General features: G+C 39.8%; 3 protein-coding genes across 3 annotated transcripts in view; 2 read left to right on the forward strand and 1 right to left on the reverse strand.

Annotated features, from left to right (window-relative positions):
• Positions 1-301: 301 nt before the first annotated feature.
• Positions 302-5,691, forward strand: LOC117229350 (uncharacterized). The gene is made up of 11 exons (XM_033485792.2): positions 302-458; positions 876-999; positions 1,151-1,253; positions 1,441-1,598; positions 2,021-2,279; positions 2,366-2,573; positions 2,687-2,874; positions 3,283-3,496; positions 3,631-3,834; positions 4,683-4,910; positions 5,313-5,691. Exons 1-11 carry the CDS (start codon positions 368-370, stop codon positions 5,495-5,497), a joined length of 1,962 nt encoding a protein of 653 aa, XP_033341683.2. The 5' UTR covers positions 302-367; the 3' UTR covers positions 5,498-5,691.
• Positions 5,692-6,607: 916 nt separating this feature from the next.
• LOC117229341 (uncharacterized) lies at positions 6,608-14,321 on the forward strand. The gene is made up of 11 exons (XM_033485780.2): positions 6,608-6,726; positions 7,013-7,148; positions 8,057-8,159; positions 8,253-8,410; positions 9,186-9,456; positions 9,790-9,994; positions 10,533-10,717; positions 11,641-11,854; positions 11,983-12,186; positions 12,958-13,188; positions 14,012-14,321. The coding sequence occupies exons 1-11, from the start codon at positions 6,633-6,635 to the stop codon at positions 14,185-14,187; spliced, it is 1,977 nt and encodes a 658-aa protein (XP_033341671.2). The 5' UTR covers positions 6,608-6,632; the 3' UTR covers positions 14,188-14,321.
• Positions 14,322-15,020: 699 nt separating this feature from the next.
• Positions 15,021-20,432, reverse strand: part of LOC117229336 (uncharacterized) — a 30,034-nt gene continuing 24,622 nt past the window's right edge. Inside the window, exons 7-10 of the mRNA XM_076523914.1 lie at positions 18,418-18,804; positions 16,585-16,809; positions 16,186-16,404; positions 15,021-15,354 (exon numbers count right to left, since the gene is read on the reverse strand). Coding sequence (XP_076380029.1) covers positions 15,185-15,354; positions 16,186-16,404; positions 16,585-16,809; positions 18,418-18,804 — 1,001 coding nt within the window. The 3' untranslated portion in view covers positions 15,021-15,184. The remainder of the gene's footprint in view (positions 15,355-16,185; positions 16,405-16,584; positions 16,810-18,417; positions 18,805-20,432) is intronic.

Consider the following 20,432-nt stretch of genomic DNA (forward strand, 5'->3'; position numbering starts at 1 on the left):
TATTGCGGAATTGTATCTATGTATACAATTCTAACTACAGGGTTGTAACATGTTACGTTTTCAAACGTGCAGAATAATTTATTTTCAAAGCTTTCGCCTTTCTACAGTTTTCTTCCTTGAAATATTAGCCGATGCCATTGATTCTGGAAAATTTTGACGCAATTTACCGCACCGAAGTAATAGTTTTTACACTATTAGTAACGAAATACTGATACCCGGAAACTCCGCGTAGATAACACGGCACAATTAAAGTGCTCATTGTTTTTGCATAAGTTGAGGTCATCGGTGCGGCTAAATAGAACAACCGATTTCGGGGCATTGTATATATGACCGAGACAACCTAAGGCTTGGATTTCAAGCCGTAAAAATGGCATTGTTGCAGTCCAGCGATTTTTTCCATTCGAGAAAGCTTCTCCTGTTGCTTCCGGTCTTTTTCATTCATCTTGACCTATCGCACGGTGAGTGTAAGATAAATAAGTTCACAGCTTAAGGCTTAATTCTGAAGAAAGACTTTTGCACGTTTATATTGGCATACCGTTGCGAATGTAATAGCAGAAATTTTTGTAAGTTGTGATGTCATAAATTGCGGTAATTTGTAAGAAGTGCGCGGATCATTCCGGGAGAAATCTGTCCGATTTTAACGATTTTATAAGTAAAATCCGTTTAATGGAACGTCGTATAAAAATGTATGATACTACTTAAAACATGTGCAAATGCACTTGCGCGGTCTCAGCTTCTTACGCGTAATTGTTTTCTTGGAATTAATCCCAAAGCGTTGCAGGTTTTTATGCTTTTTCCACGATGCTGCAGAATGTCGAAGATCGTAGTTTTGTTACACGTTTTAGGATACGAATAAAAAACGATTTTTAATGCAGGTTTTTGGGTCAACGATAGCGATTTTTCCACGCCGGAACAATGTAGACGGAAGTGTGTCGCGGGTGGAGATCCTTTGATTTGTTCTTTCGATTTCACTCTTGAATACTATACAACAATAGGACCGTAAGTATTAACGATTTGTAGTTGAACAGAAACGTTCAATTATTCAACGTGTAAATTAAGTACGCTTGTCTGTCTTTCGTGTGTATAAAAATGAAAATAAATAATTTCGAAGATCGACAGTTTCATTTCATAGAAATTATTATTTGTTTAGGGCTTGCAATAGAACGGATCAATTAAACGAATGCATAGTAGCTGACGGGGTCGAGAAGACTATATTACCGATTAACCGGCAGCTACCAGGACCGCTGATCGAGGTATTTAAATAAACTAAAAGAGCATCCGTTAAACGCTTACATTCTTTACAGTGTTTTTGTATTTAAAATTTAAATGAAGACAGCTTTAGAAGAATTCGTTATAATGCTGATCCCACAGAATTCTCGTTTCTGAATAATCTGATAAATTATTCGAAAGACATGTAGCAGCTCAAAAACTGTTCAACAGGTGTGCAAAGGTGACATAATTAAGGTGGACGTAAAAAATGCAGCCCCAGGTATGGAAGCCACTATACATTGGCACGGAATCTTCCAATACGGCTACCAATTTTACGACGGTGTTCCGTTTGTCACGCAGTGTCCAATTCCGTCTTCAACGAGTTTTAGGTGAGACGATTCAATACCATGTATATCGAACCGTAAAAATTGCACGGAATAAGAGGAATTCGTTCAACGCGATAGAAATTGCAAAAATTACAATATTTACTGTATAGCGATATTGACTCGTGATCTCGAGCGAGAATTAACGAAACTCTAACTTCGAAGTAAAAAATCGAATAGAACCTCTTCGATCTCGCATGAATGTACAGTAAATGTGTCCGAGCGCTTTGATTAATAACTTTTGCGACACGTGTTGTATAACAAGCTTACAATTAACTCGAATCCGTTTATTATAAGCAGAAATGTCGAGCTTCCACTTGAAGATTTTCTTCGATCAAGAATTATCGTTTGAGTAACTTTCTCTCGATTTTCTTGTGCACTGTACGCCGGGATATTTGCCGAATGAACTTTCGAATTGTTACGCTTAGATACTTATTCGGGGCTAACAACGCCGGCACGCATTTCTACCACTCCCACGTGATGACGCACATGCTGGATGGACAACAGGGTGCCTTAATCGTTCATGATCCCGAGGATCCCTATCTGAACTCGTACAACTGGGAATATGTGATGCACTTGTCTGATTGGATGCACGAGCTGTCACTTGAAAGGTTCCCAGGTCGTTATCACACGAACATCGGACAGGCCGCGGAAAATATATTGATCAACGGGCGTGGAAATTGGAAGGTGACATACAGAATTGCCGCGATGTAAAAGATTTGAAAACTTATCGGTTAGCAAGAATTATTGAGGGAGCGTGTTCGCTTGTTCAGGATCCGAAAAACGCGACCGTGAACACCCACGCGCCGTTATGGACGTTCAACGTGCAGCAGAACGATGCGATCAGATTTCGCATAATCAATTCATTCAGCACCGTGTGCCCGGCTGAAATCGCGTTCCACAAGCACAGATGCACCGTGATTGCCCAGGACGGTGCTCTCGTCAAATCTAAAGTAGTGGACAAGGTCGTCATTCTAACAGGTAAAACGAATGCTCGATGTTGCGACTATCAGTCGACTAATTACGGAGTCTCGTTTAACTTCTACGTTAGGATCCGACGAAGCCGCGTGAAACATTGTTATTTCCGTTAATAGGCGAACGCGTGGATTGCATAATAAACACGAATCAAGCATTGGATTCGTACTGGATACAAGTGCGAGGTTTAGGAGAATGCGCTGAAACAGAAAGGAAAGTGCAACAGTTAGCCATTTTGCGATACCAAGGTGCTTCGGCGACTCCATCGGCGCCGCAGCCTGAATATGATAGCATGCCAAACGGAGTCGTGAGTGCCAACAATCGTGTTCATTTTTAATTATTATTAATTAAGCCGAAGTAATGCTATCGCGGCTTCGGCTTCGGCGACTATCTGTGGGGGGAGAGGGGGGTTGGACTCGGGGGAGTCACCCATCCCGCGCACGTAAGAGCATTTCCCCTCCTCCACCAGAAAAAGCAATTATTATTCAGCAATTAGTTGACCGCGTATCTTCGTGCGAATTTCATTTTCATACTTAACACATTGTTGACCGGCAATGCTTCAATGTCTGGGCATAAGTACACGAGTTAACTCGCGACCGGCCATCAAATTGTTAATACAATGGAAACTGAAATGAAATCATTTACAGTCGTCAGACATATCGTAGACTTTCGATTATGTTTCTCCATGCTGATTTGAGATTTGTATAATGATTAGACTTACAACGGGATGAACGCAACGAAATGTAATACGAACGACACCAGTTCTGTGGTATGTGTGAACCAGCTGGAAAGCTACGAGGACGCGGAGCCGGAAATCATGGAAGTAGAACCGACTGTGCGGTTCGTGATGCCCTTTTATTTCTACAATTACACCCAAAATGACGACAAAAAGCTCTTCGGAGTGGACAACAAATTTCCAGCTTTCTTCGGTACACGTTGAACCAATACAATTCTTGCAGCGCACGCTGCAATTTATTCTATTATTCTGTATAATTTACGTATCTTGTATTTTGCTCTTCATTTTCATAATTTCACTTTCGTTGCGCATGCTCGTTCTTTACAGATGCGGCTGATAGGTCTCAGCTGATCTCGTCTTTCAATAATAAGTCGTACGAAACTTCGTCGTCGACGTTGCTCACCGACCGCCGAAGTCTCGAAACTGTATGCAAACCGAATGTCCTCAGTACTTGCACCCAGCCATGCACTTGCACGCAGGTGCTTCACGTAGTTCTCGGCAGTTTGGTGGAGCTTGTAATATACGATCAATGTGAGTAACGCATCCGCCATCGAATAAAATTGTTGTTTTAGCTATGATACCGTACAAATTGTTTAATCGCATCCTCGACCAGACAGCTAAACCTTTTAACACGTTGACTGCCGCGTCACCCGTATTCGGGTGACAGCAAAAGTTCTCATCAGGCCACGTCACCCGTAATTCGGGTGACGCTGATTTGACTACTTACAAAGGATTTCCGAAAATATTTCGACAAATATTCTACAGGAGGTAATGAAACTATTGAATTCTTATAAAAATGGTTTATTAAAAAAATTATTCGCAGTGTATAACATTAAAACATTCTCTGCAAAGTTGAGGTTGATCAGGACAGCTTGGACAAAAGGTTGTTTGTTTTTTCAGATATGCTCGTGCCTCTGATCGGTCCATTTCGTATCTTTTATTTGAACTGTAGCTTCCTCGGTATCGTCAACATTTCTTTCTTCTTCCATGTAACCGATTCTCGTAAAATCTCGTCAATAGTATCTTCGTAACATTCGTTATCACTAAGATTATATTTATCAGTATCCAAATCAGAATCTGACGATGTAATTTTATTTATGCTTCTCCTTCCGGGCAATCCGATCTCTTTCCATTATTGAACAAAAATAAGGGCAGAGATTTTAAGTTATACCATTCGGTACTCGGCAAAGATTCCAACTGTTCATGCAGGAACAGAAACAGATATGAATTAACAGCGCACGCTTCCTATAGCGGCACGGGTGGCCTGTAGGAGATTTTGTTGTAAATACGCGTGGCAGTCAACGTGTTAAAGTGCCAATGATCGTTCGACTTCTGTTTCATACGGTGAACTAACACTTTCTGTAAATTCACTGTTGCAGATTCGCTTGCAGGCCTCGATCATCCGTTCCACTTGCACGGTTACGAATTCAAAGTGTTTAGCATCGGGAAATTAACAGGAAACATTTCCCGGGATGACATCGAGGTAGTTATAAAAGAGCACACGGCACGTCTCCAACGGGGAGAGTACAAGAACCCGCCTGGCAAAGACACGGTCAAAATTCCCGAGGGTGGCTATGCCATCGTACGTTTCCTGGCGAACAATCCAGGTAATGGGTTTACTGTCGCCGACAGGCAAAACATGTGCGAACGTTTACTGCAGATTCACTGTAATTGCTAGACTACGAATCATTGTGCAGAATACGAATTTTCAAGTGCAAAAGTTCATAAAGTCCTAATGATTACGGTTAACCCTTAGCGGACGAGAGGCGACTCTCGGTCGCCACGGCGTTTAGCGCGGCAGGACGAATGGCGAGTGAGAGGCGACAATCGGTGTTTATGTTAGATATTTGCAAAAATCGCCTCGTCCTGCTACCTGACTCGGCCGAAAAGGTCGTCGTCCGCTAAGGGTTAATAATTAATTCAGGTTTCGTGCGCCACGCGAAATTCTACCGCCGCGCGTCGATCGCGAACTGCGCAGAAGTGATAATTATTTGTCTGTTCCACCGCAGGGTTTTGGTTGATTCATTGTCATTTCTCGTGGCATCATGTGACCGGCATGGAACTAGTGATTCAGGTAGGCGAGCGGGAAGATCTACCACCGACACCATCGGGTTTCCCGGAGTGCAGCAATTGGAAACCAGCGGTGCACTTGATGCGAGATTTCTTCAACACCGGAGTTCCCTATGCTTACTAATTATTGTATTCATCGTCTTTGTATCTAGCGAGTCATTTACACAATGTACGCAGATTACTGCGGGTCTACCGTAATTCGGTTTTTATCGTTTCGCTTTGCCGGTCGTGAAAATTTATACGAGCGTGTTGCGAAATATGGAGACACGTGTTCAATGTTAATAAAACAGGCACAATTAATAAACCGTACACAACGAATGTACCAATCCGTTTTGCACCTTATCTAACCACTTTTGTAACAATGTCTATCGTCATCTGTTATAATAACGTTTGAAAAATGTCAATAAAATAAAATGTCAATTAAATAATTAACAAAAACTCGTAACAATTCTGTTAACCCTTCGCAATCGAGTGGCGACTCTGAGGTACCGCTACGATAATCGTGTAATGTTTACATTGTCAAACCTGTTTATATTTAAGGATCTGTTAAAAGTGTAATTGTTGTACGAGTCGCAAGATTCAAAATTTCGTATGCATAAAATGCAATAAGTCGTATAAAATAAAAATATATACCGTATAGGTCAGAAGAAATTTATTAAAATGAGACTTCGAGTGTAAAGGGCTAAAAGTCAGCGGTGATTACTAGACTGGATATCTTCGCGCAACATCAAATTTGACCGCGCCAATTACGCTTTCGTTATTCTAATCAATCGCAATTTTTGTGCTTCCATATTTTCTGATAAAGCGGTTCTAACACCTAAAAAAAAACCGTTCGGTCCGATCTTGAACAAATTTAAAAGTTACTTTTGTCCCTATACAGAATTTTTTTTTACTAATAATAAAATTTTTTTTGGGCCATTTTTGGGGGTTTTTGGGCCATTTTTCGTGTACATTTTGTCCACATAGTTTTTCTTTCCGACTGTATGCAACGTATTAAATTCTCGAACGTGCAGAACGATTCATTTTCAAATTTCATTACGCCGGGTTACGGTCCTCGTGTTCGCAATAACAGCCGATGCCCTTGACTTCGGCGTGATTTCAAACGCAATTACCGGGTTTGCTGATACCCGAAAGCACGTGTGTTCAACGGGACACGATTGAACGGCTCGCGGTTTTTTCGCAGCACGAAACCGCGGATTTCGGCGCATTGTATAAATATCCGAGACGACCCGAGATTTTTTCCACTACTATCCGTAAAAATGGCATCGCTGCAGTCTAGCCGTTCCCTCAGTTGCGGAAAACTTCTCTCGTTGCTCGTGATCTTTTTGATCCACTTCGACCTATCACATTGTCGTGAGTACAGCTCCAAGTTCAAGTTGGATCCAGTTTAAGATTTAATTATGATAGAAACGGTCGAACCAGCTAAGCTGAAATTTTGCACGCTCGTTGACACAAGCTTCAAGTAATCGCAGAAGTTTTTGTCACGAATTGCGATGCTTCGTAACAAGTGCGCCGTTCCGGGTGCATCGATTTCACAGATTTTATAAGCTGGATCCGTTTAATGAAACGTTTCGTGAAAATTCATGATACCACATGCACGAATAAAACGTCTGCATAAAAAATTATTAAACGTTGCCAGTTGATAGAGGACATTATTGGGTCAACGAATCAGCATTTTCCACGCCGTATCGATGCAGGCGGCCGTGTACCGTGGGCCAGAAACCTCTAATTTGTTATTACAAATTCCATCTTGAGTTCTATACAACAATGGGACCGTAAGTGTTAACGTTTCGTACTTGAACAAAGATGTTCGATTATTCAACGCGTAAGTTGTTCGTAAAAGTTAAGTATCCTTGTCTCTGACGATCTTGTGTGAAAAAGAAAATAATAATTGGACCGTTTATTTTGAAAGTGGTGTAAGTCCTTTTTCTAAAAAAATGAGATATGACGTAATTTATGCTTAATTTAGTGTAAACTTTTTGTTTATAACTAGTTAGTATTTAATATCTTAAAAAATGCCAATGCTTTGTTCAATTTAAAATTGGCCGGTAAAAGCAATTGCGTAACCATTAATTATGAAAGTGGTGTAAGTCCAATTTCCATCACGATGCCAAGCCTATTACATACGAAAAATATAAGGATATGCAGCAGCTATTACCTTATATACTTCCTGTGCATCATGAGTATTTCAAAACACTGCCACATGAAGAGCATAAATAATTAATAATACCAATATCTTGTGTTAAGTTTAACAATATATAAACATAATTAACGTTCAAAATAAGAAATGCTAATCCTATTTTAATTCTTGTTATTATTTATAAACAAAATTGGATTAATATGAGATATATTTTAAGCGATATTTGTTATTTCAAAATTGAAATTAAATGATATTTACAATTGACTAATTATGAAAGTGGTGTAAGTCCATTTGCAGCCTGGAAATTGTATATTATTTTAGTTAAATTCGCCTAAAAGAAATTTATATAATCAAATTACATATTGATAAATTAGTACAAACATTCCCAGACTTCACATAATTAACCGATATTTTTTAATTGTCAGATCTGCTAACATTCAATTTTCTCGAAACGAAAGAAAGTGGACTTGCACCACTTTCAAAATAAACGGTCCAATTTTAAACGTCGACTATTTAATTCTACAACAATTATTGTTTGTTTAGTGCTTGCAATAGAACGGGTCAAGAATCTCAATGCATAATGGCCGACGGTGTCGAGAAAGGCATACTACCGATTAACAGACAGTTCCCGGGACCGGAGATCAATGTATTGAAATAAATACATTAAAATTCGAATCGTTGCCAAACAGTCGGCAGATTATTCGAAGAAATCTATAATAGCTCGTAAACCATTCGGTAGGTGTGCAAAGGTGATATGGTCGTGGTGGACGTGGAGAATGAAGCACTGGGTACTGAAGCCACTATCCATTGGCACGGAATCCACCAAAATGGCTACCAATATTACGACGGTGTCCCTTACATCACGCAGTGTCCAATTCCGTCTTCGTCGACTTTCAGGTGAGACGCATTCAACGCTATATCGAACCGTTAATATTGCACGGAATAAAAGAAATTCGTTTAATTAATAATATATCAATAATAATCAAGGACAGAAACTGTAGAAAAATCGCAATAATTATAATAAATAAAAATAGCCTAATAATTATTAGGTCGAGTCATAAGCACCCACTATTTTTGCTCTCACCAAATAGACGAGGGTTGAAAATAAATAAGATAAAAGAAACAAAAGAAATAAATAAAAAACAAAGTAAATGTCTGATAGAAAAACGGAAGTTATTTATGACTGGATCTAATATTATAGCGATGCTGATTGCAAGGCAAGATTTTGGGGCAGAATTCTTGAATCACGAATACGGTAAATTCTCTCCAATTGTCGCTCAGATTATTTGTGCCTTGTGTCTCGTTTTTATACATAGTGCTTGATAATCGGCAACTATAAAAACGAGCCGCAAAGCTCGAATAATCGTACCTCTTCCTCCTAAATTGTCCATTTTTGTGTACAAGTTCAGGAACAATTTGGAAGAATTTACTGTATTGCTCTAACTTTGAAATAGGATCGAATAGAGCACACATGAAACAACGAACGTACACGGATATGATATTATAAGTAGAAATATCGAGCAATGGTCGGACGCGATGGCCAATTATGCGAACTCCTCAAAGTTGCGCGCGTTTGAAACACCACATTGCCTTCTAAGTAAAACCTGCTTCCGCTTTAAAATTTGTTTCTAACAAACATTATTATTATCTCACTTGATTTGCTTCTGCTTAGATACCAATTCCTGTGCAACAACGCCGGCACACACTTCTACCATTCCCACGTGATGACGTACATGTTGGATGGCCAGCAGGGAGACTTAATTGTTCGAGACCCCGAAGACCCTCATCGACACTTGTACGATTTTCGCCGAGAATATGTGATGCACCTATCCGACTGGATGCATCACCTATCGGCGGAACGGTTTCCTGGTTACTATACGAACAGGCAGACTGCCGGTCAAAAGGCGGCAAATATACTGATCAACGGACGTGGAAGATGGACGGTAATATACAGAGTTTCTGAGATTTAACCCTTTGCGCTCGAAGCCATTTTAACCGTGAATCTAAAATAATTCTTCTGATTTATAGTATCTTCAATTTATATGACAAAGTGCATTTTGTGCATACGAAATTGAGTCTTGCGACGACTCGTATAACAGTTAAACTTTTAACAATTTTTGAAATCTGGACTTTGATAATATGAAAATGATTTTGGGACGTGAATTAACAATTTTTTAGTGGTGTCTCAGAGTCACCACTCGAGCGCAAAGAGTTAAAAGACTTCGAAGCTCTAGCGCTTAGCAAGAATCATTGAGAGAGCACGTTCGCGCACTCAGGATCGGAAAACCAACCAGACCACGCCCGTGCTTTGGGAGCTTTTCTACGTCGAGGAAGGAAAACGGTACAGATTTCGCATAGTCAATTCATTTAGTACCGTCTGCCCGGCTGAAGTCGCGTTCCACAATCATAAATGCACCGTGATTGCAGTAGACGGTACCAACGTCAAGCCCAAAGAAGTGGACAAGGTGGTCATTCTAACAGGTAAAACGAATTTCCGATGTTGCAACTGTCCACCGACTAATAACGAGTCCCATTTTACTGAATCAAATCAGTTTAAATTGCAGTAGATTCTCTCCTTAAGCCATTTTCTTCTCGGGCGGCCATATTGTCGGCGAGAGTTTCTCTCGAAAATCGGCGCCACGGCGTTTATTTCTTCCCAAGTCCTTTTTTAATCAACTGCGGGTATAACTTTTGACTTTTCTCTTCGAAAATGAATGAAGCAGCAAACGGTGTACAGTAAATCTCCTGAAATTGTCCTTCAGCTTGTAAACAAAAATGTGAAAAGGAGATTGTCAGTAATTATAAAAACGATCCGCAAGGCTCGAATAATCGTATCTCCTCTTCCGAAATTGTTCATTCTGTTGTTTACAAGCTGAGGGACAATTTGAGAGAATTTACTGTATCTATTAATATGTTGCGAACTGAACGCAGACAGTTATTATTGTTTTATTTAATAAAGACGCGATTTCTTTAAGACTTTTAGTGAAGACGTGCGAAACATTTTTATTCACGTTAATAGGCGAACGCATGGATTGCATAATAAACATGAATCAAAAAAAGGATGCATACTGGATACAAGTCCGAGGCTTGGGTGAATGCGGCACGAGGGGTGTTCAGCAGTTAGGTATTTTGTATTACGTTGGCGGTTCATCGATGACGCCGTTGGGGCCGGAGCCCGCATATAATGACATGCCAACCGGTGTTGTGAGTGTCAATGGCAAAATATACATTAATTTTTCCCAGAAATGTTCGGAGGTCAGAATTGAAACCGGCAGATCTGAGAATACGAAGTCGCGATTCTTCGGGCCTCGCGGTTCCTTTTTTCTAGAAACTCGGGACAGTCGGCAAAAAAGGCAGCAGTCAGCATGCCGGTGTACATTAATACGAATGCATAGTGATGCTAGAATAAAATCAATTACTTAATTTTTTATTTCTAATTTTTTGTCATAATTCGGAGGCAATTCGGAGAACACATGCCACGATTCGAAGACAATTCGGAGGCCACATGACACGATTCGACGGTCACGTACCTAGTACAGTAATCTCTTCCTAATTCGCGCTCAGATTGCGCACAAAAATGGACAATTTGCGAAGGGAAGATACGATTATTCGAGCCTCGGTCTCGTTTTTAGACGTAGCAATAAATTACATAGGCGCAGGACTAGAACAGGGAAATTCACAGCAACCCGAAATTTGGCATTACCTGGAGAAATTACTGTACTGTCCTGGGTTTCCTTCGACAGCGATGAAAGAGAAATGGTGTTCATCTCCTAATGTTTGAAAAAGGAAACGCATTAAGAGATGCATTTAGCTACTAGTTCACAGCGGATCTTTATGCGAATTTCACTTTTGTGCTTGATTCAGTGAAAACTGAAGTAAACCAAAATGCTCTTTCGTTGATTAAAAGACTCTTTGTAATGGAGATGATACAAAATAGGATACATTTTTATTTATTTGAATTAGATGCTTGTATGGAGATCCGCAGTCTAGTTAACGGATCAAAGTCGATCATTATGTACAGACATTAGATACGTTATGATCATTTACAACTTTCATAGAATTTAAAAAAAAAACGTACATGAATAAAAATCTGATTCAGGCTGATTTGTGATTTCTATAATTGTTAGACGTACAACGGATTGGATGCAACGCGATGCAACACACGCGACACCAGTTCCGTGGTTTGCGTGAACCAATTGGAAAGCGTAGAGAACGTGGACCCGAAAATCATGAAAGTCGAGCCGGATGAGCGGCATGTGTTGGATTTCTGGACCTACAGTTACACCCGAACTGACAACAAGCAGCTCTTCGGCAACAGCAACGCGTTTCCACTTTATTTTAGTAATCATCGCTCCAACAGAATTCTTATTGTTTACTGGGATTCGTTCTTATGCTTAATCCTTTCTTTTTTTTTTACTTATAACTTCGCTTTCGCTGGACATAGAAAGACAATTCGTTTGTTCTTCCAGGCACTCCTGTCGGGACTCAGTTGATCTCATTATTCAACGATATCTCGTTCGAGAGCCCGGCTTCGACGTTGCTCAGCGACCGACGAAGCTACAAAACTATCTGCAAAGACAATGTCCGCAGTACTTGCACGGAACCTTGCAGTTGCACACAAGTGATCAGCATACCTCTTGGCAGGACGGTGGAACTCGTGCTGTACGATAGATGTGAGCAATCCTTTCTCATTCGAATTTGCTTTCTTTTTTTTTATTGATTTAGAGTATTTGCAATCGATGATCAATTTACAATGGAATCACCAGTACGTTTTTCTATTAGCTATTGAATTAATTTGTATCGATACTAGCAATTTCAGATTGAAAAGGGTACGACCCTTTAAATCTAATAAACAGATTCACTGAGTAAATCTAATATTATTGCAAATATAACGAAGATCACGTACAAGTCATTTTACTATAATGTACAATGATCTAATGTCCCCAAAAAGTCTCGCATTCAGGAAATAGGGGATTCCTGAGGTCATTTGAAGTAACTTTTTCCTCAGCGAAAATGCAATCCGCGGCTTTGTTTACGAGTTATTAACGAAAAACAGTGACCAATGAGAGACGAGATCAGCTGGCACGAGACGGCCGAGCCAATGAGCGGAACTGTGCTTCGCGCGCTCGCGTTGGTTGGACCACCTCGCGCAACCGAGCTCGCCTCTCATTGGCCACTGTTTTTCGTTAATAACTCGTGAACAAAGCCGCGGAATGCATTTTCGCTAAGAAGAAAGTTACTTCAAATGACCTCAGGGACTCCTCATTTCCAGATTGCGAAACTTTTTTGGGACATCCTGTATATAAATTACTCGTTCCAATAAAATTGCGTATAAAATAATCGCAACCTTGACTAATTAATTAAACCTTTTAGAATGCTAACAGCAAAAATGATTACTTTTCCGTTTACACAGCGAACTGTACTTTCTGTAAATTCTGTTACAGTCCCAGTTCCGGGTGTCCATCATCCGATCCACCTGCATGGTTACGAATTCAAAGTGATGACTATTGGGAACCTGACCGGCAGGGAGATAACACGGCAGGACATGGACAAAGTAATACAGGAGCACACGGAACGTCTTCGTCGGAGAGATTACAAGAACCCGCCTAGCAAAGACACTCTCAAAATTCCGCAGGGTGGATATGCCATCGTACGTTTCTGGACGAACAATCCAGGTAATGCGCGCGTTCCATCTACTGTAATCGCCTGACGAAATTTCTGAACGACTACTGCCGATCCACCGTAATTACTATACTGCGGATCTTTATGCATTTATGACAAAAATGATTTGGTCGAATACAATGCAGTAGAAACATTTATGGAATTTAATAATACTGATGCGTTCTGTCCACCTCATAAACATGGCTTTCATAGTTGTTGACAATCGGTAACTTCCTCTTCCCAAATTGTCCATTTTTGTGTACCAGCTGAGGGTCAATTAGGGAGGATTTTACTGTAAACCTCTATCTAGCTTATGTACAGTAAATTCTCCTCAATTTTCCTTCAGCTTGTAAACAAAAATGCACAATTTGGGAAGAGGAGACACGATTATTCGAGCCTCGCGGCTCATTTTTATAGCTGACGATTGTTAACAATTACAAAAAACGACGCGCAAGGTTCGAATAACTATATTTCCTCTTCCCAAATTGTCCAATTTTGTTTACAAGCTGTGAAGGAAAATTATGGAGAATTTACTGTATTCTGCAGTTAAAGAAGACAATTTTTATTTCGCATAAAGATTAATAATTACTATAGTAATTACTTGTTATTAGTATTAGTAATTATTATACCGCTGATCTTTATGCAGAAGACGAATTTTCTGAATCGGTTGCAACGAGCACGTAATATTCTATTAATTGCTGTAGAAATGTACAATTTCTTAATTGTTCGTTCCCGATCGTGTTTGCTCGTTTCGAAAAGAAGATTTTCGTTTCGACCGCGCATCGATCGCCAATCGCGCGCGGTACTATTAATGATTATTATTCTGTTCTCCTGCAGGATGGTGGCTGATGCATTGTCATTTCACGTGGCATCATCTGACTGGTATGGAACTAGTGGTTCGCGTAGGCGAAGATATCGATCTTCCACAGGAACCGCCGGGTTTCCCGCAGTGCAGCAATTGGAAACCAGCGGTGGAACTGCTGAACGATTTCTACGCCGTCAGTCCTCATTGATCAGCGTACTCATTGTTGTTGCCTCCTCGCTGTACCTATCGATACATTTACACAATGTATGCAGATTACTGCGAGTCCGTCGTAATTCATCGTTTCGTGACATTATGCTGGCGGCAATAAAAGCAGGAAATATTTTCGTGTCTCTTTGATGGGTCTCCGACTTGTTGAAATGCTTCGAACGGGGATGCGACTTTTATTTGTCATTCGGTAACAGATGAGGTAGTTGTAGAATGTAGTTGAATTACAATTTAGTTGAATTACAGTGAAGTTGAAATACAATTTAGTTGAATTACAATGAAGTAGAAATACAATTTAGTTGAATTACAATGAAGTAGAAATACAATTTAGTTGAATTAGCAGTCGAATTAACTAAAAACTTCGAATTTTCTGTAATAACTGAATTACAACGTAGTTGAATTGTCACGTAATTGAATTACAATGCAACTAAATTTCGAAATTCAATCACAATGTAATCGAATTAGCACAATTCAGATTACTAAATACGGTAATTTCTTCCAAATACGCGCTCAAATTGCGCCCAAAAATGGACAATTTGGTAGCTTTGCGGCTAGTTTTTATAATTACCGATTGTCAACAACTATGAAAACGAGCCGCAATGCTCGAACAATCGTCTCAGCTCTTCCCAAATTGCCCGTTTTTGTGCGCAATCTGAGCGCGAATTAGGGAGAAATTACTGTATCGATCTCTACGAATCGAAGTCTCTGTAAAGAACAACAAGGAATGTCTTCGTTTAAGAATAAGAATCTTTGTTTAAGAAATCACGAAGCATTGTTACAATGTGGGTGGATAAAGTATAAAACGAGCCGGGTGCATTCGGTGTGTACGGTTTATTTAATTTAGACAGTTCCTTTTATGGACGATGATTAAACAATGTCGGGGACGAAGTTCGAAGGGGAAAGTATAAAAATATCGGATATTCATGTTATAAATAACTTACGACAGCACGAGGTTCTATTGCTATGTAATAACTTATGGTTCAGTTATTTTCGAACACCATGTCTGGTTGCTTGTTGTTCCCGCAGGTGGGGAAATCTAGAGGAACGGGTATGAAACTCTCGGAATTTCCCACCTTCAATAAGAATTGCATACCAGGCCCGAATGTTCCAGGGGAGATCGCTGTACTTCGTGCTTCGACCAACCAGTACCCTGCAAAACAATTAACAATAAGCATTCGCAACAGTTTCATCGTAATGCAACGGTGGTTACTAAACTGCAGATTATTGTGCAACATAAAGATTGTCTGTATCAATTGCAATCACAAAAAATCGCATCTATATGGTGTCCCAGGTTTTAATGTCCAAACTTTGTCAGTGTATTCTATGGCACAAAGTAAGTAAGAAAAAAATGTTATGTAAACATAGGTCATACAGAGCTTTATTAACACGTTCCGTGCCGAGCTTTTTTTACTCGAATCTTCACACTTTGATATTTTACTAAAACTTGATGTATTACGTGCAATTATTAATTCTCGTACACATAACAACGTAACACAAACTTATCAACGCCCATTCTTGCGGTGGAAATTGATTCTTCGGTTCTAAATTTCTTGTAAACAATTTGTTCAGTTCACTAAGTAAACATGCAAGCGTGTACCATCGATGGTACACGTGGCACGGAACGTGTTAAGAAGTTATAACAAAACTTCAGAATAGGAATAGTAATCAACTTGCTGTTACTGTGCGAGCATTGGCTTGAATAGATCAGCACATGCCGTGCGTTTATGTAAGCTGTGTTTATTAATACATTTCGAAATGTTTACCGTTGTTGACAATACATGATTGACATCGATCGAAGATCGAACTTATGACCGTGCGAATTTCGTTTCTATTCTCTTTCATTTCATTGAACGAATTTTTGTTATAACTTCTTAATAAAGCTCTATATGACATTTTTTTCTTACTTTGTGCCATAGAATATACTGACAAAGTTTGAACATTAAAACCTGGGACACCCTGTATAATTTGAGCGTGTCGTTACCTAAATTATCGCTAAAAAAGCGAAGTATAGCGAAACCCTTGTTAGGCACAACGAAAGCGTCCTTTTTTGGTGGATCTACTAAATTCCGTTCGATCCTCCCCTCATAATCTAAACGCATAATCTCATCTTTGGTAACCGGCTGTTGGAAATTGCCCCTTCCTACAATACTTGCGTGGTAACCGTGCATATGGAACGTGTGCGACGTGTTTCCGCCGAAACCTGAAACAGAATCATCGTGTCAATAACAATTTTTGCTTTCATAACATAATATAAAAATTATGTACAATGTAACATATTCTTTATAACATAGATGTAATATTCTATATAACATGTGCGTCTTCTAAGATGTTCAGAAGAAAAATGTTCAGAGCGATAAAATAATTTCTCGAGGATTCTCACCTTGATCTATAAATATAATTTCGATAGTCTTTTTGGGAGCAATCTCGATCGTCTGAACGCACTCGCAGAACAACGGTGTATCGACTGTGCATTGTTTCGAGCGCGTTTCGACGGTGCAAATTGCCTCTTCCGGTGTGTTCTCCGGCTGCGATAACAGCGGAGATGTCGGATATTTGAATGTCATGTCATTGATCTGCGCGATCTTCGCTCCGTCCTGTTTCGTACCTGCAATTACCAATTTATTAACCACTTGACATACGAATAAAATGTGCATCGACGCGTCCGAAGAATACTATTTAATTTGGCTCAACTGGACACTCATGTACAAGCTCAGAAACAGGGCCTTTTCTTTTTAAAGTTACATTGCTATATAACATTCAATAGGGTTGAAGTATAGTGTTAGTGTACAACAATTAAGTAATAGTATAAAATAATAATTTAATAATTTTGTAATGTGTGATACATCTCAAAGCATTTAGTAATATGTAGCGGAACGAGGCATATTTTACACTGCCAAGTTGTTTCACTTCTTATATTATGTTTTACGCAAACATGGCATCTTTTTGCAGGATGTTGCTTTTTATTTGTCGCGGGTATATGTTCAGGAAAATGTGCCCAATATTTTGCTTGTAACCGAGTTGGGCATTTACTTTGCGACCGTCTGCCGCGTGTCGGATAGTCCAGCAGGGACAAATTACAAAGCATGTCTTCAGCAATATTCAATCGAAAATTCACAATCGATTGCTTTTGTGAAGTAGGCAATTTGGAATATAAAACATAAGCATTATAAATAGCTACATCAAACATATAAAAAAATATTTTTTTATATCCTTTTGCACACTTTCTCATGAGGGGGAAACATGCAAGAGATTGGTCCTGCTTGTCTACACCTCCCATTCCACGATTATACTCCAGAACACAGGTCGGTTTTATTTGTCGATGTAATTTTGTTTATCGGTACTGTTAGGAGGGGGAAAGCATCTCCAACAGTCTAAACAAAACAGCATTAATGCACGACCGAAACAATTAAAGAATCTAATAATGAAATGCACGGCGTTCGCCGAATTCAGTTCTTGACGTCTTGGAGACGTCAAAGTCTACAATGGCACATGAAGTAAATGACGTCTCCCAGACGTCATTGTATGTCAAGTGGTTAATATACATTCGAATCTTTTTTTAACAATAAAACTTTCCAACACGAACTGGCAAACATGTGATGCTTCTCTTTTCAACGACACGGTTGAATTTATTTAAATATGTTGATATGTGAAAACGACAACGCTGAATTTATTTAAATGTGTTGATTTATGAAAACGACAACGCTGAATTTATTTAAATGTGTTGATTTACGAAAACGACAACGCTGAATTTATTTAAATGTGTTGATTTATGAAAACGACAACGCCGAATTTATTTAAACCTATCCTCATGCTTACTAATAGCTGCGCTCGAATAAAAAAATATATTCAATAATCTCCTACGAAAGAGTCTTTATAATATCAATAATCTCTTCAAATAGAAAATGTGAAACCAGTCGTTTCGACTGGCACGGTAGGTTATAGTGTTAATTGATGAATTTCAGCGATGAGTTTCAGCGAATCAAGTTCGAATGAAAGAATTACAATAATTTCTCCCTAATTCGCGCTTAGATTGCTAGCAAAAATGGACAATTTGGAGAGAGCAGATACGATTATTCGAGCCTTGTTGACGATCGGTATAAAAACTAACTATAAAAACCATAAAAAATAATCGTATCACCTCTTCCCAAATAGCCTATTTTTGTGCGAAATCTGAGCGCGAATTAGGGAGAAATTACCGTATTTTTAGGCTTACTCAAGTAGGTGGGGTAGTACGGGCATCCGTAAACGTTGTATCTGTTGTCAGTCATCTCATCCGTGATCGAGGGGTAGCTGTTGACGTCGAAGGGAACGTAAACGACCTGATAGACCTCGTTGTCAGTCAACATCCTCGTCGGCCCCTTCAAGTCCAATGCGCAAATGGTCCCACCGCCTTCGGCACAATTGTAGCCGTTTTTTGCCGTGTCCTCGTCATCGGTTCCAAATGGTTCTTGGTCGCTCGTTGCCACGGAATCCGGCCTCGCGTTATTATAAAGAACATAAGCCTCCTGTCGAAGGTTCTGACAATCCTGAAGACCCTTCATGTCGACGAGGTACTTTCCTGGTGATTGATCCGCCGCGACGAGTGCGTCAAATCGCTCGCCTGAAATTGAATTCGATCGAACAATAAAACAGATCGTACAGCGAAGAGTGTTCTCTGCGATTTTATCGTGTTCGATTAAATTCTTATTGGAAGCCATGGATTATTACGATTTTATTTAACCTTACCAAGCGATTGAAATTATTTTAGGCGAAAGAATGACGTCTATCATATTATGCATCGGCTTGTATAAGTTTGAAATAAACGAAACAACAGCTAAAAATAATTTGCGGAACAGAAAGAGGGAACTCGGTCATCGACTTCGCACAAAGCTAATGTTAGGAATTGTAATTAATGTTATCTTTTACAGTTATTGTATAATTATATGTTTCCCAACGTTTCCGTAGATTTTCAAGACCGCCAATTATCGGCGAGTTGTGGAATAATAACGATGTTGGAACCGGGCGTAATTTACACATTATCAACGAAACGGGAAAGAATTAGATTGGAAGAAGTTATTTACGACTTTATTATAACGTAGTTCCATTTTCTTCCATTACCTTTATTTTTGGTTTCATCGTATTTCTTAATTGTCAACGTTTACAACAGTTACACCGTAATTTTGTCGATCTCGATCCCGAAACTCGACCCGGAAATTTCGTTTCCGATGGTGCTCCGAACGAGATCGTTATGGTTCGTACAAAAAGATCCGTCGTTCGATCGATCGGGTGGCACACGCATACGATACTGTGATTTTTGATTTCTTTGTTTTTTGCGTTTGTAACGTTTGTAACGAGAAGCTTCGTCGTCCGCTGACAAAAGTTACGAAGCAAAGCAATCCTCGCGAACGTCAGCGTCGCGTGTGTTCCTGCACGCGCGTGAAAATGCACGCGGTTCCCGCGTACTCGATCGCGCGCACAACGAAGAAAAATATCTCTCGGTTCGAATGCTTCGTTTCTTAGCTTTTGCCGGGGCAGCGCGCCTAACAGTTGCGAGAGGATTCGAAAGAAAATCGGGCAGGGGAAATGATACACCTGTAAATGCCGGTCCACGGACCAATTTCAACTTTAATGGAAATGAAAGTAAACTTAGGGGATTGAGTATTTTATGTGGAAAAAAAGAATAATGGTTAAAGTATACATCTTACGATCGATAATTGGACGGCGGACGTTCATGCGAATCTAAGATCGGTGAAAATCCGTAATTCGTGCTACTATTGGACTTTCGGCGGCGCAGAGAGAGAGAGAGAGAGAGAGAGAGAGAAAAAAGAAGATTCTTAAACGAACCGTGATCGCGGAATCTCGCGAGATAATTACGATCGGCCGATCTGCGAGCGATTCCCGGTGCTCTTTCACGGTTTCGATTTGGATCGTGAATTCGCGCGATCGTCCGCGGTCGATTAATAACTGCAAGCGAGGACCTCCGAAACGGATCGCCGTTAATACAAAAATATAAAACTATCGCAGAATCAGGAACAACGATGAATAACATCATAAAGACATGCACCGGAGATTGTTAAATCATGCGCTACATAACTATTCGAAAAGGCGGGGAAGACCCTAGAAACGGTCGCGACCTGTAACCACGACACACAGTCTTTCGCCGAACCGAAACAGACAACGGATAATCTGGACCAAGACCTTTCTCTTCGTCTCTCACGGAGGGAATTCATTTTTGTTTTTCTTCTTCAT

This window comes from Megalopta genalis, chromosome 1, assembly GCF_051020955.1.
Source record: "Megalopta genalis isolate 19385.01 chromosome 1, iyMegGena1_principal, whole genome shotgun sequence".
In the NCBI taxonomy this organism is placed as follows: Eukaryota; Metazoa; Arthropoda; class Insecta; order Hymenoptera; family Halictidae; genus Megalopta; species Megalopta genalis.

Coding starts and splice junctions, on each gene's coding strand:
- LOC117229350 (XM_033485792.2), top strand. CDS start 368: ATGGCATTGTTGCAGTCCAGCGATTTTTTCCATTCGAGAAAGCTTCTC. Junction 1,599..2,020: donor CCGTCTTCAACGAGTTTTAG/GTGAGACGATTC, acceptor TGTTACGCTTAG/ATACTTATTCGGGGCTAACA. Junction 2,280..2,365: donor ACGGGCGTGGAAATTGGAAG/GTGACATACAGA, acceptor TCGCTTGTTCAG/GATCCGAAAAACGCGACCGT.
- LOC117229341 (XM_033485780.2), top strand. CDS start 6,633: ATGGCATCGCTGCAGTCTAGCCGTTCCCTCAGTTGCGGAAAACTTCTC. Junction 6,727..7,012: donor CTTCGACCTATCACATTGTC/GTGAGTACAGCT, acceptor AAACGTTGCCAG/TTGATAGAGGACATTATTGG. Junction 8,160..8,252: donor TCCCGGGACCGGAGATCAAT/GTATTGAAATAA, acceptor ACCATTCGGTAG/GTGTGCAAAGGTGATATGGT.